The following is a 17,305-nucleotide window of genomic DNA, read 5'->3' on the forward strand; positions in this document are numbered from 1 at the left end:
TTCTCTGTGTGTTGAGTTTTATTTTTCTATGCATGAATCCAGGAGGTCCTGGAGTATTTTGTGTACTTTATTTTTCTTGTTTTGTTTTGGTTTGCTTTTGATCTGGGAGTGAGTACGTCACCCAGTTCTGTCCATTTTATATATGCTTTTTGCAAAATGTCTCAGACTCATTCTCAACCCAGACATTCACCACGAAGAATTGAATCTCAAGATGCCTTTGCACTGGGGTTCAATGTACGAAAATGAATTGTGCGGATTACCAAGCCAGAAGTGAGATATTGCTGGATTGTTCGAGAATTAATGTGATTTTCAATGCATTTGGTCTCTTCTCCACAACCTCAAGGATAAGATAAGGCATGTCTGACCGTGGGCTGCTATATCACTGCATAGCCAGCAAGCTTTCCAGTTCACCTCTGATACTATTTTCTCTAGTTTGGCCCAACCAAACATGGGTGGTATAGTGGTTAGCACTGCTGCCTCACAGCACCAGGGACCTGGGTTCAATTCCCGACTTGGGTCACTGTGTGGAGTCTACACGTGTCTGCGTGAGTTTCCTCCGGGTGCTCCGGTTTCCTCCCACAGTCTGAAAGACGTGTTGGTTAAGGTGCATTGGCCGTGCTAAAATTCTTCCTCCGTGTACCCGAACAGGCGCCAGACTAGAGGAGGTTCACAGTGACTTCATTGCAGTGTTAATGTAAGCCGACTTGTGGCACCAATAATAAACTTTAAATTGTAAGAGGAAGGGTAGGGAGTAAACACGGAGGCTGGCAAGCTTGTGAGGAGGCTGAAATATCCATGTGGGACACAGCCACGTCTGAACTCGCAGAGAAGGGAGAGCCTAATAGACTCGTATCCCTCAGTGGGGGGGAAGTACAAAGCTTTATGCGTAGTTAGTCTAATCAACCTCTTCAGAAACTAGCAGATTGCACAGCAATGAAAGCTGGTCTAGATTGAAGTGTTGTAGTCCCATGGGGCTAGAAGACAGAAAATCATTCTTAGATAAACAGCCCTTTGAAGTTTATTTTACTACCTTATCCGAGGACTTTGCTACTATGACTACCCTGTACTTAAATATGTCTGTGAATAGAAACTCAAAATCTGAAATTATCCTTGCACAACCTGCTCAACCTCGTGAAGCAGGCACCTTCCGTCAGTTGCGTGTCCCTGATATATTTTTCTGTAAGCCACTGGTACCTGGTGAGCGATCATGGTGTATACCACTCAAAAACCAACACCATGTTGAATTGGCGCTCAATATGCTGGTTATTCGGAAAGCCCTGGTCTATCGGCACTCAGCGGTTAGCAATGACTTGCGTTCCAGTTGCTTTCACAGCTCATCCCGCTCCCCCACCAGTTTGTGCCTTCAGGTCTCTGCTCATCACGACTTACCTGGCCACAGTTTATTGTTAGTATTGGGATCCCCTTGGTCCCTGCAAAAGGAGTTTAATTGACAGGTGGGGAGCTGTTCCGATGGACTTTAAACAAATGAAAGGGAAAGACCTCAGTTTTAATGAACTGTTGCTGGGACCCTCTTTCTCTTTCCCCCAGTCCCGTTGCTCAACCTTTGCCCAATAACTGCCCCCCCACCAACACAGGCCCCAGGAACCATTACAGTGAGGGATGCATTTGGTTCTTTTGGAAGAGCAGGAATATAAATATTGGGGGGGGGGGGGGAGTTACTATTTTGTGTCCATGCCCAGGTGCACTGGACGGAACAAATAAGAAAGGATTAAATGGATTAGAACGCATACTTTAAAGAACAAACTCCAATTGCTTTTCCAGAATTGGGTTGGATAGAGGATAATCAGACAAACACCTGAAAGAGAGATATGGGGAGCAGGTAGGGAGGTGGATTTGTGACCGGAGAGAGATCAGCCATGATCTGATTGTGTAACTCAAAGGGTTTAATTACCTACTTCTCCTAATTCCTGTGCTCCTTTGATGAGATGTATGCGTGTACCTGCTCTGACTTCCAATAATTCACTCTGCACAAAGTACCTGGGTATAGACCCAGGGAAAACCTCCCTGCTGGATTCTCCAAAGCCTGCCCAGCTTTCACATATCAATCTCCTTGTGCCAGAGGAAAAGTAATTTACGCCACCTTTTGCAGCAGTTGTCTATCAGCCGCGCAGTGTCAGATGCCGTCGAATATTCCGGTTATCAGTAATCGGCGATCTAGTGACGTGCAGATAAAAATAGCTCCTTCCTAATACTAAAGGCCGACTGTCCACCGCCCAGCCGCCCGTCGGTCCAATCTGCCAGCCTCCGCCACCTTGTTCTCGGCGGGATTACGAGCGGGAGGGCCCTCGCTGCAGCCAAGTGTTTGACGGAGAGAGCTGGGCGGCTGGGAGGAGAGAGGGAAGTGAACTGGACCAGGTGGCGCACTTGCCCTTCTGTTGGTCCAAGATGAAATGGGATGGAGGTGGCTTTGCAGAGAGAGCAAAAGAGTCAGACTGTCCTGTTCTGCTGTGGCGAGGTTGTGTAGAAGCGACCATGCTTGGGGGGGGGTGCGGGGTGAGGGGAGGGTTAAAATTACACTTGATCTTTATTCTGGAGAAACAGAGTCTGAAAACAATCCGACTTCAATTCCTTCCACGAATAAGATTCTTTTGTTTTGATCATTCAAAAAAAAAACCTGAATCCTTCTGAAGACAGGATTGCTTCTGTTTAAACATCATACCAGGTTTTCTGTTGCTTTTAGAGTATTCTGTTGTCTTTTATTTTTTGTTTTGTCTCAGTTTCTTTTTTTGGGGACCATTTCCTTTCGCTTTTATCATTTTTCTGTTTTTGTTTTGTTGTTTTTTTTTCGCCCTCTTCCCTCCCATTGTCTTTTAACTCCTTCCTCTACTGCACCTCCCCGCAATAGAACCATCATCCCCCCCTCAAAATGTAAAGTGCACCAGCCCCAGTTCCACCAGCATTCTGGTAAGTTGGCAGCCACCGCCACCAGAGAGTCAAAATGGCGACCTGGCAAAGTACAGTATCAGGTACCAAACGGTGCAGGGAGAGGACAAGCAGCTCCACGAGGTGAACGACGTTCCGCCGACGACCACGCAGCTGCGGCTGGAGAACTTGGCCAAGTGGACGGAGTACCGGGTGACGGTGGTCGCACACACGATGGTCGGACCAGGCCCGGAGAGCGCACCCATTTTCATTCGCACGGACGAAGACGGTAAGTCCTGCCCGCATTTCGGGGTTAAGAACTAGACGTCACTCAATCCTCTTAAGATGCACCTTGCCTGGGATTGCTACTCAAGTCCAGCAAGGCGTCAGTAACCTCAGTAGAAGTGGCGATACTCGGACTTTCCCGAGGCGTTATTTCTACTGAGTTTACACGCCGGAGAAAATCAATCTTGTTGCTCGTCTATCCTCCCCTCTGATTACTTCCAGTGATTCCCAGTAACCTCCCGCATTAGGGAACTCTGCTCACTTAGTCCGCCTGAGCTGCCCGGAGACCTGTTCCAAAATGCCTGCTCCATTTTCCCGGTGGGAATATTTTCTTTCAACTACGTAATGAAGCTGCCCAAGAAAGTGAGTTTTCCCCCCTGTCGCTTTTTAGATGTGTGCGTTCCTCATCATCTGTACCAAGAGGAAAATGGCGTGAAATGAGTGAACATCTGTCCCGAGGAGTGGGGCAATTCTGGGCCGGGATTAACCCTTGAAACTATCTTTTTGGCCATATTCTTTTCATCACCTGACCTTGTCCCACCCTTATGTGGCTCGGTGTCAAATTTTGTGGAACATCTTGGAATGTTTTACCAGGTTAACAGCTCTGTATGACACAACCTCTTGCCTTCATCGAAGGAATCACATTACAATACTTCAAAATCCCTTCCTAGTCCGTAATACATTTGAAACATGTGATATTCCCCTCTCCCCAGACAGTTTTTGTTTTTAGAATTGTTTTCTGGGGAGGTAAGGAAAGTTTATCTCCATTGCAGTAAGGATTTTTTGGGGCGATACGGTAGCACAGTGATTAACACTGCTGCTCCACAGTGCCAGGGTCCTGGGTTCAATTCCTGGCTTGGGTCGCTGTCTGTGTGGAGTTTGCACATTCTCCTCGTTTCCTCCCGCAGTCCAAAGATGTACGGGTTAGGTTGATTGGCCATGCTAAAAATTGCCACTTAGTGCCCTGAGATGCATAGGTTAGAAGGATTAGTGGGTAAAATATATGTAGAGATATGGGAATAGGGCCTGGGTGGGTTTTAACATAGAACATTACAGCGCAGTACAGGCCCTTCAGCCCTCGATGTTGCGCCGACCAGTGGAACCAATCTAATGACCCATTAACCTAAACTATTCCAATGTTATCCATATGCCTACCTAATGACCATTTGAACACCCTTAAAGTTGGCGAGTCCACAACTGCTGCAGGCAGGGCATTCCACACCCTTACTACCCTCTGAGTAAAGAACCTACCTCTGACATCCGTCCTATATTTACCGCCCCTCAATTTAAAGCTACGTCCCCTCGTGTTAGCCATCACCATCCGAGGGAAAAGGCTCTCACTGTCCATCCTATTTGTGGTCGGCCCAGACTTGATGGGCTGAATGGCCTCTTCCTGTACTGTGGGGTTTCTACGATTCAGTGCAGTAGGCTGGGATAAAGGCCAACAAGAAAATAAACAAGCACGCAAAGATAGAGGAGGAGAAATCAATGCAGAACGTTTTGTCACAGTGCTGGCAGAAGCCACGGTATCAGTAGATGGAAAAGTAGGCCAGCATTTTAATTGGAGAGGGGTCCAGGGCTATGGGGAGAACAAGGTGTTGGAATTAATTTTGGATTGCTGTACCAGGGAGCTGATATGTTCGGAAGCCAGCAGAATTGCCTCCTTCTGTTCATAACTGTTAATGGCTCTGACGGAGTCCTGTGATGGCCATCCCTCCCGCAAGACTTTGTAACCTTAAAGAATCGGGGCGAGAGTGAGCTAAATTGAAACAGTTTAGCTGCGGCCAAACCGTGTACTTGTAGCCACAGGACCAATCAGGAGTGGGCCTCTCGCACGACTTGCAATGCTGAGCTGAACCAGGCAAAAGTGAAACTGGTTTCGCCCAACAGGTAGCAGTAAACGTAACAAAAGCCATTTTGGAATAATGCCAGCTCAATTATCACAGTATATAATTACAAAGCGAGAATAATCAGAGAACAGATTGAAATAAAAACTTGAGGGGGAAATTATAAAGCAGAGTAATAGCGAGAGACTCATTGACATTTGGAACACTGTTATTGAATGATTATGTTCCATTTAAACAAACACAAGCCTCAGTTTGCTTCTTCCTCTGACAAAACCAATCCACCAATTTAAACTGTTGCCTGAGCAATTCCCACTTAGCAATACGTGGGGAAGAAAATAAACAATTTTGTATCATCCTGGAATGGCTGCTCACTTTTCCTGGGAGTGGCTTCCTTTCAAAGAACCTCTCCCATATCTGCTGCCCTGACCCTGCCCTTTTGTATAGGTGGGTGTAGTGATGCACCATGAGAAACATCGTTAGTGACCAGCGAAGGATTTATTTACAGAGCAGCAGCGTGCAGCAGTGCAGAGGGACCTGGGGGTCCTTGTGCACGAATCGCAAAAACCCAGTCTGCAGGTGCAGCAGGTGATCAAGAAGGCGAATGGGATGTTGGCCTTTATAGCGAGGGGGATAGAGTATAAAAGCAAGGAGGTCTTGCTGCAACTGTACAGGGCACTGGTGAGGCTGCAGCTGGAGTACTGTGTGCAGTTTTGGTCGCCGCATTTGAGAAAGGATATATTGGCCTTGGAGGGAGTGCAGAGGAGGTTCACCAGGCTGATACCGGAGATGAGGGGGTTAGCTTATGAGGAGAGACTAAATAGACTGGGTCTGTACTCGTTGGAGTTTAGAAGGCTGAAGGGGGATCTTATAGAGACTTATAAGATAATGAAGGGGATGGATAGGGTAGAGGTAGAGAGATTCTTCCCGCTCAGAAAGGACAGCAGGACTAGAGGGCACAGCCTCAAAATAACGGGGGGGGCAGTTTAGAACAGAGTTGAGGAGGAACTTCTTCACTCAAAGGGTGGTGAATCTCTGGAATTCTCTGCCCGTTGAAGTGGTGGAGGCTACCTCGCTGAATATATTTAAGACACGGGTGGATAGGTTTCTGATAGACAGGGGAATTAAGGGTTATGGGGAGAAGGCGGGAAAGTGGAACTGAGCCACGACAGATCAGCCATGATCTTATTGAATGGCGGGGCAGGCTCGAAGGGCTAGATGGCCTACTCCTGCTCCTATTTCTGATGTTCTTATGCTCTGGAATGCCCCTTATCTAAGAGAACCCCTGAGGTGATTCCCCACTGTGAGTCCCGATTGGTCACCCATGCCAATGACCCTTACTCTACATTGTTACCCTTAAGGGGACATTCACCACATTGCTCCAAAGAACAGGGGAACCTTCACCTTATGGTGGCATCCCAAAGGTCTCTCTCTCTCTCCTCCAACTTCATCAACTCACACTAGTCAGTGCCTCGTAACGGAGACAGTATTGATAGAGGTTCCACTATATGTGGCGCATGCATAGCGAATGGAATTTCTGGGCAAGTCACATCTGATCAGTTTTATTTGGGATCACGAGCTTTCGGAAAGCTGCTCCTTCAGCAGGTCTCACGTGATGAAGGAACGGCGCTCTGAAAGCTCGTGATCCCAAATAAACCTGTTGGACTTTAACTTGGTGTTGTGAGACTTCTGACTGTGCCCACCCCAGTCCAACACCAGCACCTCCACATCGTGGCAATCAGCCTTGTCCAAAGTGCTGTTGCTGAAAGGGTTCTGCTTTGGAAGTGGTTTACCTGAAATATTCGCTCCGGGGATCCACAGATTTCCCAGGGCTTGCCGGAGGTTACATTCCATTAAAGTTCAATCACTGCAGCAACAAAGATGGATTTTGCCAGCGTTTCACCATTATTCATGTCGATCAAATTAAAGCATGTGTGGAATAAATAGCCCAGAATTCCAAGCTGGTTTTTTTTTATTCCCAGTATTTTCTGCCACATTCCTTGCTGCTGGACTTCTCGGAGAGAAGTGGTACCTGGGTTCCAGCTTCCCGGTACGTGGGTTCTCGGTACCTGAGGGAAACTGAGATCCACGGGATAGACCGAGCCCAGGCGATCCGGAAAGGTGTCAGGTTGGATTCCCGCTCCGAGCTCTTCCCAACTGACAATGGAGTGGGGAGGGGAACGATCGGAAAAGACCTTCATCCTGACTGGTCGAATGTCAGGTGACTAGAGTCAGTTCTGGCTCTGATGGCCCTCACTTAGCCCATCTGTACTTCTCCATTAGCATCAACTGGACCAAATACCAAAGAGCCATAGATGCCCATGATGCCCAACCCCAGTTGCCATCTTCATGATGGAAAAATTGGCGATGAAAAAAATAAAGAATATCTGATATTAAAGAAGAGTAAATAAGAAAAATTTATCCAGTCATTAAAGGGCCTCTGATATCTGTTATGCCAAAAGTGATCTATCTCCAACCTAATTCCACGTATTTAATTACTTAGTAGGGATCGTGAGGGAGGCAATGGCCTCGTGGTATTATCGCTGGACTATTAATCCAGAAGCTCAGCTAATGTTCTGGTTACCTGAGTTCGAATCCCGCCACAGCATTTGGTGGAATTTTAATTCAATAAAAAAATCTGGAATTAGGAGTCTACTGGTGACCATGAAACCATTGTCGGAAAAATCACTAAAGTCCTTGAGGGAAGGAAATCTGCCACCCTTATCTGACCTGGCCTACATGTGACTCCAGAGCCACAGCAATGTGGTTGACTCTCAACTGCCCTCGAGCAATGAGGGATGGGCAATAAGTCCTGGCCAGCCAGTGACGCCCATGAATGAATTTTTTAAAAAAATCAAGATCGTATAGAAAGTCACGATATTCGTTGTGCATCTTCAAATTATTTCCATACCTTGCTGCCAATCCCCCTTCTCCAGCCTACCTGCTGGCACCACCCCGCCCCCCCTGCCAAAGGCTGTCCTCGATCACTGTTCAGCGTTTAGCTGACAAAACCTGCAGGTCGAATGTGGTTTTCCCCCATGTTGTAGATCAGCGACACGTTGAAAGTCAGACCTGGCTCTGTTCCATCATCAGGCTGCCTCCGTTGCTTCTCCCCGAATGAAGCTGGGAACTGGAGTACTGTATAGCGTAACGGAGAATGAATGTGAGGGTCAACGTCACCAGGGTCTTTCTCGGGAGCTTTCTTATTATTCCTGATTTATTCCAAGAGTCACAACACCAGGTTAAAGTTGAACAGGTTTATTTGGAATCACGAGCTTTCGGAGCGCTGCTCCTTCCTCGGGTGAGTCATCAGGTGACCTGATGAAGGAGCAGTGCTCCAAAAGCTCGTGATTCCAAGCAAACCTGTTCGCCTTTAACCTGGTGTTGTGAGACTTTGTATTGTGTCCACCCCAGTCCAACACCCTGTACCCTGATTTATTTCGGAGTCGGAAGGACCTTTTGGCCAGGTGGCAGCCGACTCCAAAATTCGCTACGTTCGTCTTATCTAGAGAAAGGCAACATTCTTCTGTTTCCATTTCTAATGCCCCCCACGTTATCCTTGCAGTGCCCAGTGCCCCGCCTCGTAAAGTGGAGGTTGCAGCGTTAAACTCCACCGCTCTGAAGGTCATTTGGCGCTCTCCTGTCCCGAGCAGACAACACGGCCAGATTCGAGGCTACCAGGTTCACTACGTTGAGGTGGTGGACGGAGAGGCCAGGGGACAGCCGCAGATTAAGGACGTCATGCTGGCCGATGCACAGGTTAGGAAACGTCGATGCTCGCTGGTTTCTGCCATCCCGATAACAACTGTAGGCTGAAGGTGCCGATTGCTAATAAGAATCACTGATGACAGAAACCTGTACATAATACAGTCACAAACTGCGGAAATAATCAAAAGCTCTTCACTCTGATGTTACCTGAATTACTAGCTGAAGTATACAACATAATAAACCAGAGGGAGGTGAGGGGATGCTTCTTTACTGCACGAGTTGTTACGTGATGCCCGGAAGCTGGTGGAAGGCGATTCAATAACTTTGAAAAGGAAATTGAATTTATGTTTCAAATTGCAGGCCTCAGGAGGAAGAACAGTGGGTATGGGCACTCGGATAGAAACAGAAGTAGTGCAGATTCTGGAATCTGAAACAGACACAGAAAATGCTGGAAAATCTCGGCGGGTCTGACAGCACCTGTGAGAGAGAGAGAGAATAGAACCAACGTTTCGAGTCTGGATAACCCTTCATCAAAGCGGAGAGCAAAGAGAATCAGCAGAGATTTACGGTGTGAGGCTGGGGTGGAATGGGACAAAGGGAATGTAAGTGAGGATATAGAAGACCGAGAGAAGGTGCTAAGAAGTGTCCATGAAGTGATCAGAATGCGTGACTGGCAGAACAGGGGTACAGATTGTTAAAGGACTGCCTGAGGAATGTGGCAGCTTGGGGTGAGAAAGGATAGCAGGACGAGAGGATAAGGTGGGGGCAGTTTAGATCAGAGTTGAGGAGGAACTTCTTCACTCAAAGGGTGGTGAATCTCTGGAATTCTCTGCCCATTGAAGTGGTGGAGTCTGCCTCGCTAAATATATTTAAGTCACGGGTAGATAGGTTTCTGATAGACAGGGGAATTAAGGGTTATGGGGAGAAAGCAGGAAAGTGGAACTGATCCACTTCAGATCAGCCATGATCTTATTGAATGGCGGGGCAGGCTCGAAGGGCTAGATGGCCTACTCCTGCTCCTATTTCTTATGTTCTTATGTGAGAGGGGAGGGGACAAGAAGGAGAGCTGGAATGAAGAACTGGAAATATGGAAGTGAGAAAGGAAGATGATACAATGGATGAATAGATGAAACAAACTGAGATAAAATAAATGGAAATAGGGTGAAGGGGAGAGTTCATCCTCTGAAGTTGTTGAACTCAATGTTCAGTCCAGGAGGCTGTAAAGTGCCCAATTGGAAGATGAGGTTCCTCCAGTTTGTGTTGGGGTTCGCTGGAACATTGCACAAAGCCAAGGACGGACATGTGGACAGGAGAGCAGGCTGGTGTGTTGAAATGACAGACAACAGGAAGGTCTGGGTCCTGCTTGCAGATGGACCAAAGGTGTTTAACAAAGCGGTCACCCAGTCTGTGTTTGGTCTCTGCGATGTAGAGTAGGGATTATGGCTTGTCCATCCGACCACCAGAGAACCCCCGATGGGAGCCCACTTTGGCGGGACCGGAAGATTCTACCAGCAGGAAGGGCTGGAAAACCCTGCACATTGTGTCCAATTCCGGGCACCGCACTTTCAGAAGGATGTGAAAGCTTTAGAGAGGGTGCGGAAAAGCATGGTTCCTGGGCTGAGGAGCTTAAGTGATCAGATTGGAGAAGCTGGGATTGTTCTCCTTAGGGAAGAGGCAGTGGAGAGGAGAATTGATATACTCAAATTCATGCTGGATAGGGGAGGGAGTGAGAAACTGACCATTCAGGAAAATTTGGGAATATCGGAGTTAGGGTGATTGGTAAAAGAACCAACGGTGACAAGAGGGAAGCCTTTTTTATGCCGTGAGTGGTGAGATTTGGAATCCATTGTCTGAGGATGTGCTGGAGGCAGAGTTAGTCATAGCTTTCAATAAACACATGAAGAGAAACATCAGCAGGTTATCCGGAAAGGGAAAGGGATAAAGTTGTATTTTTTGGCATTGAAGGACTTGTATAAATTTTAAGTTCTTTGCTGTTATAGTTGGCACTCTTTTCAGACATCAGATATAGTTTATTTTAGCAGTTTGGCCAATTCCTGATTTGATTTGACTTAAAATGCAAATGGGTCAAAGTCTTTCCAATTCACTCCTTTCATAAAGAATTCCAACGGACTGAATGCTTTCCTATCTACTTCCATTGCACAGAATTTCCACTTCTCGCTCATTCCTATCGCGTAGCATTGCGGCGTGGTGGTTAGCGCTGCTGCCTCACAGCGTCACGGACCCAGGTTCGACTCCCGGCTTGGGTCATTCTGTGTGCGGAATCTGCACATTCTCCTCGTGTCTGCATGGGTTTCCTCCAGGTGCTCCAGTTTCCTCCCATAGTCCGAAGAGAGGAGTGTGGTTAAGTGCATCGGCTATGCTAAAGTCTCCCTCAGTGTACCCGAACAGGCACCGATGTGTGGCACCTGCTGGATTTTCACAGTAACTTCATTGCAGTGTTAATATAAGCCCATTTGTGACAGTGATAATCATTAACTTTTCAAGTGAACCAAATCTTTTTCCTGCCGTTTCCATTATATGGAATTTCAATGTTCTGAACCCCTTTTGCTCCACTTATGCAGAATTGCAGTGAAATTAATTCCTTTCCCGTTAATCTTTTGTGTAAAAAAACCCTTTCCATGGAATCACTCTCCAAAACACACACGCCACCTTAACAATCATACCAGCCCTTTAGAACACAACAAAAGTTCCCAGCCTAAGAGTCCTCCCACTAACACACACTGCCTTAACAACCGGCCCTCTCCAAACACCTGAAATATAGCGGAACCCACACACCTGCTATCCCCCCATCCCCTTCCTCCAGGCACCCACAAAGCAACCCCCCCCCAACCACCCAAGCCCACCACCCCTCCCATACGTCGACCAGAAATACCCCCTCTTTCGAATAACCCCCTCTCCCAGAGGGGAGCAAGACTAACATGAATAAATGGGAAGAGTTCCAGGAGACAAGAAGACAGCAAGCCCCAATATAAAAGGCAAGGCACCAACACAGGGCAAGAAGGATTGGCTGTGAGCTGAAAGAAAAGGGGCAGAGCAATAAGAGATGGGGGACACGGTCCCTCTCTGTCCATCCCCAAACACCCCGTTATCGCAAGTTCCTTATAGGAGGGCAGCACCTTAGCACGCCATGCATGCTGCTTAATGGTCAGCGCACTAACTTCTAATCAATCGACTGAAACTCCAACTACAGACACAATCTAATCACTTGTGTGTAATGCTGTTTGTGTGCAGTGTCTACACTTGTTTGGGTTAGATTTAATCACTAAATGAATGATTAAATGGTCTCTGCCGCAGCATTTGCAAATTGCTTATTGCTGCCCTGGCTTTTCAAAGTCCCAATGTTGTTGGAGGGCAGTGGTGGATAAGGCCCTTTCGCACCTCGATCTGTATTTATCAGACATGCACCTACTATCAAACACATTTGTTTGTTTTCTTTCAACCTCTCAAACCTACCCATTGAATAACAATGAATCATATCGATCTACAGCACAGGAACAGCTCATTGGACCTGGCTGTTCGATGCTGGAATTTGGCAAGAGCCTCCTCCCATGTTCATCATCTATTCCACGTCCTGTATCCCTCTATTACCTTCTCATACAGTCCCTACAGTGTCGAAGCAGGCCATTTGGCCCATTGAGCCTGCACCAACTCTCCTGCAAGGCAGCTCACTCCCCGCCCTAGCCCCGTAACCCCACTCGTTTGCCTCGTTCGTCCCCCTAACCAATACACCTTGGGACACTAAAGACCCACATGGATGTGGGAGGAATGTGGAAACTCCACAGTCACACATGGCCAGAATTGAACCCAGGTCCCTGGCGCTATGCCATGCTGAATCCATATGATTTCTACCCCACATGTATCAAACCTCCCAGTAAATGTGTTTGTGCATCAACTTCAAGCACTCCATGGGACAGCGTGGAAAGTTCCACATTCTCATCACTCACTGTGCAATGGATTGCTCCTAAACCCTTTGTTTGGTCTGTTAGCGGCCAACTTGTATTTATCCTGCCATGTTCTTTTAAACCCTTTCATAATGTTAATTACCACTGTCTTAATCTTCCCATTTCTGGAGAAGAAAGCCCCAATCTGTTCAAACCTTGCTCACTAGTAACATCCCCTTAATTCTCGATAGTGTCCTCGTAACTGCAGTTTGCTATGTTAGGAATGGGTTAACAGACCTTTCAAATTAAGCCTAATTTGATAGCAATTACTCAATAGAAGTCACTGATATATAAAGGGGCTGCAGGTGGCTCTATTTTGTTGAAGAATTTTGTGTTAAGTTGGATCAAAGAAATGAAGGTATTTTGTGATGAAGCAGAACTCATGTCTCCTTTACTCCACAGCAACCAAGAGGTTTAATCATGCTATATTGCTGATCGTTTGTCAGAGTTCATATTTTGGGCAGAGTCTTGAGGGCCAGCAGAGGAAATCGGTTCATTTGGGCAGTGAGAGGTGCAGTTTCTTGGTGACTTTCCAGCCATTAAAAATAGAACTCGATGGGGTCTTCAGTCCTCATTGAAAAATCTGCCAACAAGCTCCTGGTACACACGGCCAAATCAAAAATCTCTAGCAATCCATGGACTATTCCATCTAATGATGGTACAGGTTTGCACTGATAGCGCTTGACCATACTCACCAGACTCCTGCATGCTCTGTAAGCGAGTTACCCCTCAGGGCAGACACCATTAGCAGTGGAAACATACAGGCTAAGAAGGTGCAACTTTGATTCCGCAGGAATTTAACTGACCTCAGCTCAAACAACAGTAAGAGGAGGGTGCCACGTGAAGCCTCAGCAGCCTTGCCTCAGAAGGATTTCCGAAATAAACTGTCTGCACCAATGTTCCCCAAACTATGGTTTTGACCATTGCACAAAATGTGTGATTGCAAATTGGCCACCCATTTCACTCCAATCCCAATCTTCTGTTGAAAAAGGTGATTGGGTGAGGTGCCAAACCAGCCAATGTCTGAGCAGGGTGCAAAACTGGCCAATGAAGGTGCCAACTAAGATGGACAAGATGGTCAAGAAGGCATATGGCATGCTGGCCTTCATCGGTTGGGGTGTTGAGTATAGGAATTGGGACATCATGTGGCAGCTGTATAAGACTTTGGTTAGGCCACATTTGGAGTATTATGTACAATTCTAGTAGCCCACTACCAGAAGAATGATGCATTGGAAAGGATGCAGAAGAGATTTAGCAGGATGTTGCCTGGTTTGGAGAATATAGATTATGAAGAAAGGTGGAACAGACTTGGGTTGTTTTCATTGGAGCGTCAGAGGATGAGGAGGGACCTGATAGAGGTCTACAAGATTATGACAGGTTTGGATAGAGTGGATAGTCAGTCTTTTTCCCAGGATTGAAGGGTCAATTACTCAGGGGCATAGATTGAAACTGAGAGGGGGAAAGTTTAAAAGAGATGTAAGGGATAGGTTTTCCACACAGAGTGGTGAATGCCTGGGATGTGTTGCTGGAGGAGGTGGTGGAAGCAGATTCAGCAACAATGTTCAAGAGGCTTCTGGATAGATATATGAATAGAGGAATATGGATCATATAGAGGCAAGAAAATATTAGAGACGTATTTGTGTCAGCACAGACTTGGTGGGCCAAAGAGCCTGTTCCTGTGCTGTACTGTTCTTTGTACTTTGTTCTTTGGTTGAGTAGGGAATGAATTTGGCCAATGGCTGGGCAGGGAGTAAAACTGGCCAATGGCTGAGCGGGGAGTAAAACTGGCCAATGGCTGAGCAGGGAATGGCCAGTGATCTTGTTGCTCAATTTGTGCTGTTGTTGAGAATTGATTTCACCCCCAGAGGCATTGGAGAAGGAAAGCCTGAACATTGCCTGTCTCTGCAGGATGCCGGCTTGAGTCTCGAGATATACTCCCACACTGCTCTGACACACTGGGCTAAGAGAATGGGTGGGTTTGGGCCAGGCAGAGAGTTAAACTCCAAAAGATTTGATCCATAACCCAAACCTGCATCCAGGTTATCAATTTCTGGCTTTATCTGAGGCCTTAATTCGGGTGATCTGCCAGCCAGCTCCAAGAAGGTGGATTAGAAATTTACTGAGTTTATAATCTGACCAATAAGGCCTCTATTCAGCATGAAACTCACCACCGCCAGTTATTCAATTCACCGTTCCCAATCGATCCCCGACTCCCCAAATTCCCCACTGCAATCCATCCCCAGCCCTTTAAAATCCAATTGCCCCCAACCCCCACATTCCAAAGCACCTCCACTTATCTCAGATCCCCCCCTGCCATCTCCAATCACCACTTACCCACCCCACCGCCCCCCCAGAAACAAACTTCCTGTACCCTTCCTCTCAAGTCAGCAGCACTACAAACCACCGCACCCCCCCCTCCGTCTCTCCACCCCATCTCCCTCGTTCCCCTCCCCCAATCTTAAAACTCTACCCCATGTGGGGAATCCCCAGTTGCGGGTTCTCTGTCACTTTCTGCTCTGTGTGGGCCCGAGATGTAAACGTGCCCCCCTCTTTTCCCCTCCCCCCCCCCCACCCGTCTCATTGCTCCCCTGCTGCAGTTCATTAACACTGGGACTTGATTTCTCCGTCATGGGGCCCAGTCGGTCTCTGTTACGGATCTTGAGAGGCTCTGAGCCTAGTCAAAACAAAGCCACCTTGAAACACTTCCTTCAGCTTCGAATCTTTATGTTTATTTTGTCTCTCTTTCCCTTGCCTTCCTCCTGTTGCTCAGTGGGAGACTGACGACACTGCAGAATATGTGAGTAATGTGCCTCTTTCTCTCTGTACTCTCTTGTGTTCCCGCAGAATGCTATCACTAGATGATCAGAAATGCTACAGATATTGGCTTTCTGCGTTTAGAAGCATGATACCCTGATTGCTTTTGTTGGGTTTTCCTTTGGCTTTCTGTTGACGGTGTTTAGTCGCAATATTTTCAACATCTAGAATCTCCAGTCAAGAAATTCTCTCCCCTTCCTCCTGTCGGCGTTACTCTGCAATCCTTGTGCCCCTGCAACAGTGAATGTGGATCTTCTAACCATGCAGGCCTGGCACCATGTCCCCAACTGGCACTGTGCCCGGTGACCTGCCAGGTTGAGTCTTCGGGGAAAGGAGCTGAGCTCTGAATGCCAGTCGAAGCTGGCACCTGAATTAAGCCGGCACCGGGAATCAGTAACAGGGTTAATGTTAGCCTGCTTGTGACACTAATCCATAAACTTTATACTTAAACTTTAGATATGTGCCCCTGCTACCCTGAGACCTTCTTTCAAGTGATCTTAACAAAGAGGGTGGCGCGGTGGCACAGTGGTTAGCACTGTTATCTCTCGGCTTCATCGACCTGGGTTCGATTCCCGGTTTGGGTCACTGTCTGTGTGGAGTCTGCATGTTCTCCCCGTGTCTGCGTGGGTTTCCTCTGGGTGCTCCGGTTTCCTCCCACAGTCCGAAAGACGTGCTGGTTAGGTGCATTGACCATGCTAAATTCTCCCTTGGTGTACCCAAACAGGTGCCGGAATGTGGCAACTAGGAGATTTTCACAGTTACTTCATTGCAGTGTTAATGTCAGCCTACTTGAGACACTAACAAATAAACTTTAAACTTTAGGATGATACTCTGTTATGATTTTTCAGGGTCGTGTCTTTACTAAAGGATTCTGCTCTGAATATTATTATTGCATGTTTCTCGGCTCTTAGTTTGAGAGTGTCAGTGTTGTACTTGCAATTGCTTCAATTCTTTTGAATTCCACCAATTTCATTTTCCTAATCGTCTTCTCAAAAAACAAAATTATGTTTCCAATGATAGGAGATGATCATTTCTGGACTGCAGCCTGAAACGATGTATTCCATCACTGTGGCAGCCTACACGACAAAGGGTGATGGGGTACGCAGCAAGTCGAAGCTGGTGGTCACCAAAGGCTCAGGTGAGTCAGCTGCCTCTTCGATCCTGTGCAGTTGGAGCAGTGAAAGTGAGCGCTGCCTCATTCCTCCTTTGATGTATTGTTTTCTTCGCCAGCCATCCTTCTTCCCGTACTCAAGTGAACAGCCCCTAAAATCTCACCACCTGGTGTTGCAGGTTGCTCTCTTGCCCCGCTACAGGGAATATGGTCTTGTCAGATGCCTTTAAATTCTGTGAGGAGGTCATTAGACAGGATTCGGGAGCAGACGCTGAGTTCACCTCCCCTATCCCCCAGGCTTCTAAGTTCTTTGTAGTGTTCCTAACCCCATCCCAGCTGGGGTTGTTTCCCTTGGAACAGAGAAAGCTGAGGGGGGAGTACAGGGCACTGGTGAGGCCGCAGCTGGAGTACTATGTGCAATTTTGGTCACCGCACTTGCAAAAGGATATATTGGCCTTGGAGGGAGTACAGAGAAGGTTTACGAGGTTGATACCGGAGATGAGGGGGTTAGCCTATGAGGAGAGATTGAATAGACTGCGTCTGTACTCGTTGGAGTTTAGAAGGCTGAGGGGGGATCTTACAGAGACTTACAAGATAATGAAGGGGATGGATAGGGTAGAGGTAGAGAGATTCTTCCTGCTTAGGAAGAAAACCAGAACTAGAGGGCACAGCCTCAAAATAAGAGGGGGGCAGTTTAG

The 17,305-nt window shown here is 47.2% G+C and overlaps 1 protein-coding gene across 9 annotated transcripts in view; it reads left to right on the plus strand.

The window, feature by feature from the left end:
* The window catches only part of LOC145358780 (receptor-type tyrosine-protein phosphatase delta-like), a 517,644-nt gene that overhangs the window by 337,538 nt on the left and 162,801 nt on the right, over window positions 1-17,305 (plus strand). For 6 of the 9 annotated variants that reach the window (XR_013889502.1, XM_080213067.1, XM_080213059.1 and 3 more), the window contains 4 exons: window positions 2,867-3,172; window positions 8,578-8,771; window positions 15,453-15,479; window positions 16,517-16,634. Coding sequence is in view for 8 of the 9 variants with exons in the window: in XM_080213067.1 (XP_080069193.1) it covers window positions 2,867-3,172; window positions 8,578-8,771; window positions 15,453-15,479; window positions 16,517-16,634 (645 nt within the window). In the remaining variant the exon portion in view is untranslated. The remainder of the gene's footprint in view (window positions 1-2,866; window positions 3,173-8,577; window positions 8,772-15,452; window positions 15,480-16,516; window positions 16,635-17,305) is intronic. The other 3 variants (XM_080213062.1, XM_080213063.1, XM_080213066.1) reach the window with 1 other exon arrangement.

Source organism: Carcharhinus amblyrhynchos, chromosome 26 (genome assembly GCF_965287045.1).
Source record: "Carcharhinus amblyrhynchos chromosome 26, sCarAmb.v2.hapA, whole genome shotgun sequence".
NCBI classification, from domain to species: domain Eukaryota; kingdom Metazoa; phylum Chordata; class Chondrichthyes; order Carcharhiniformes; family Carcharhinidae; genus Carcharhinus; species Carcharhinus amblyrhynchos.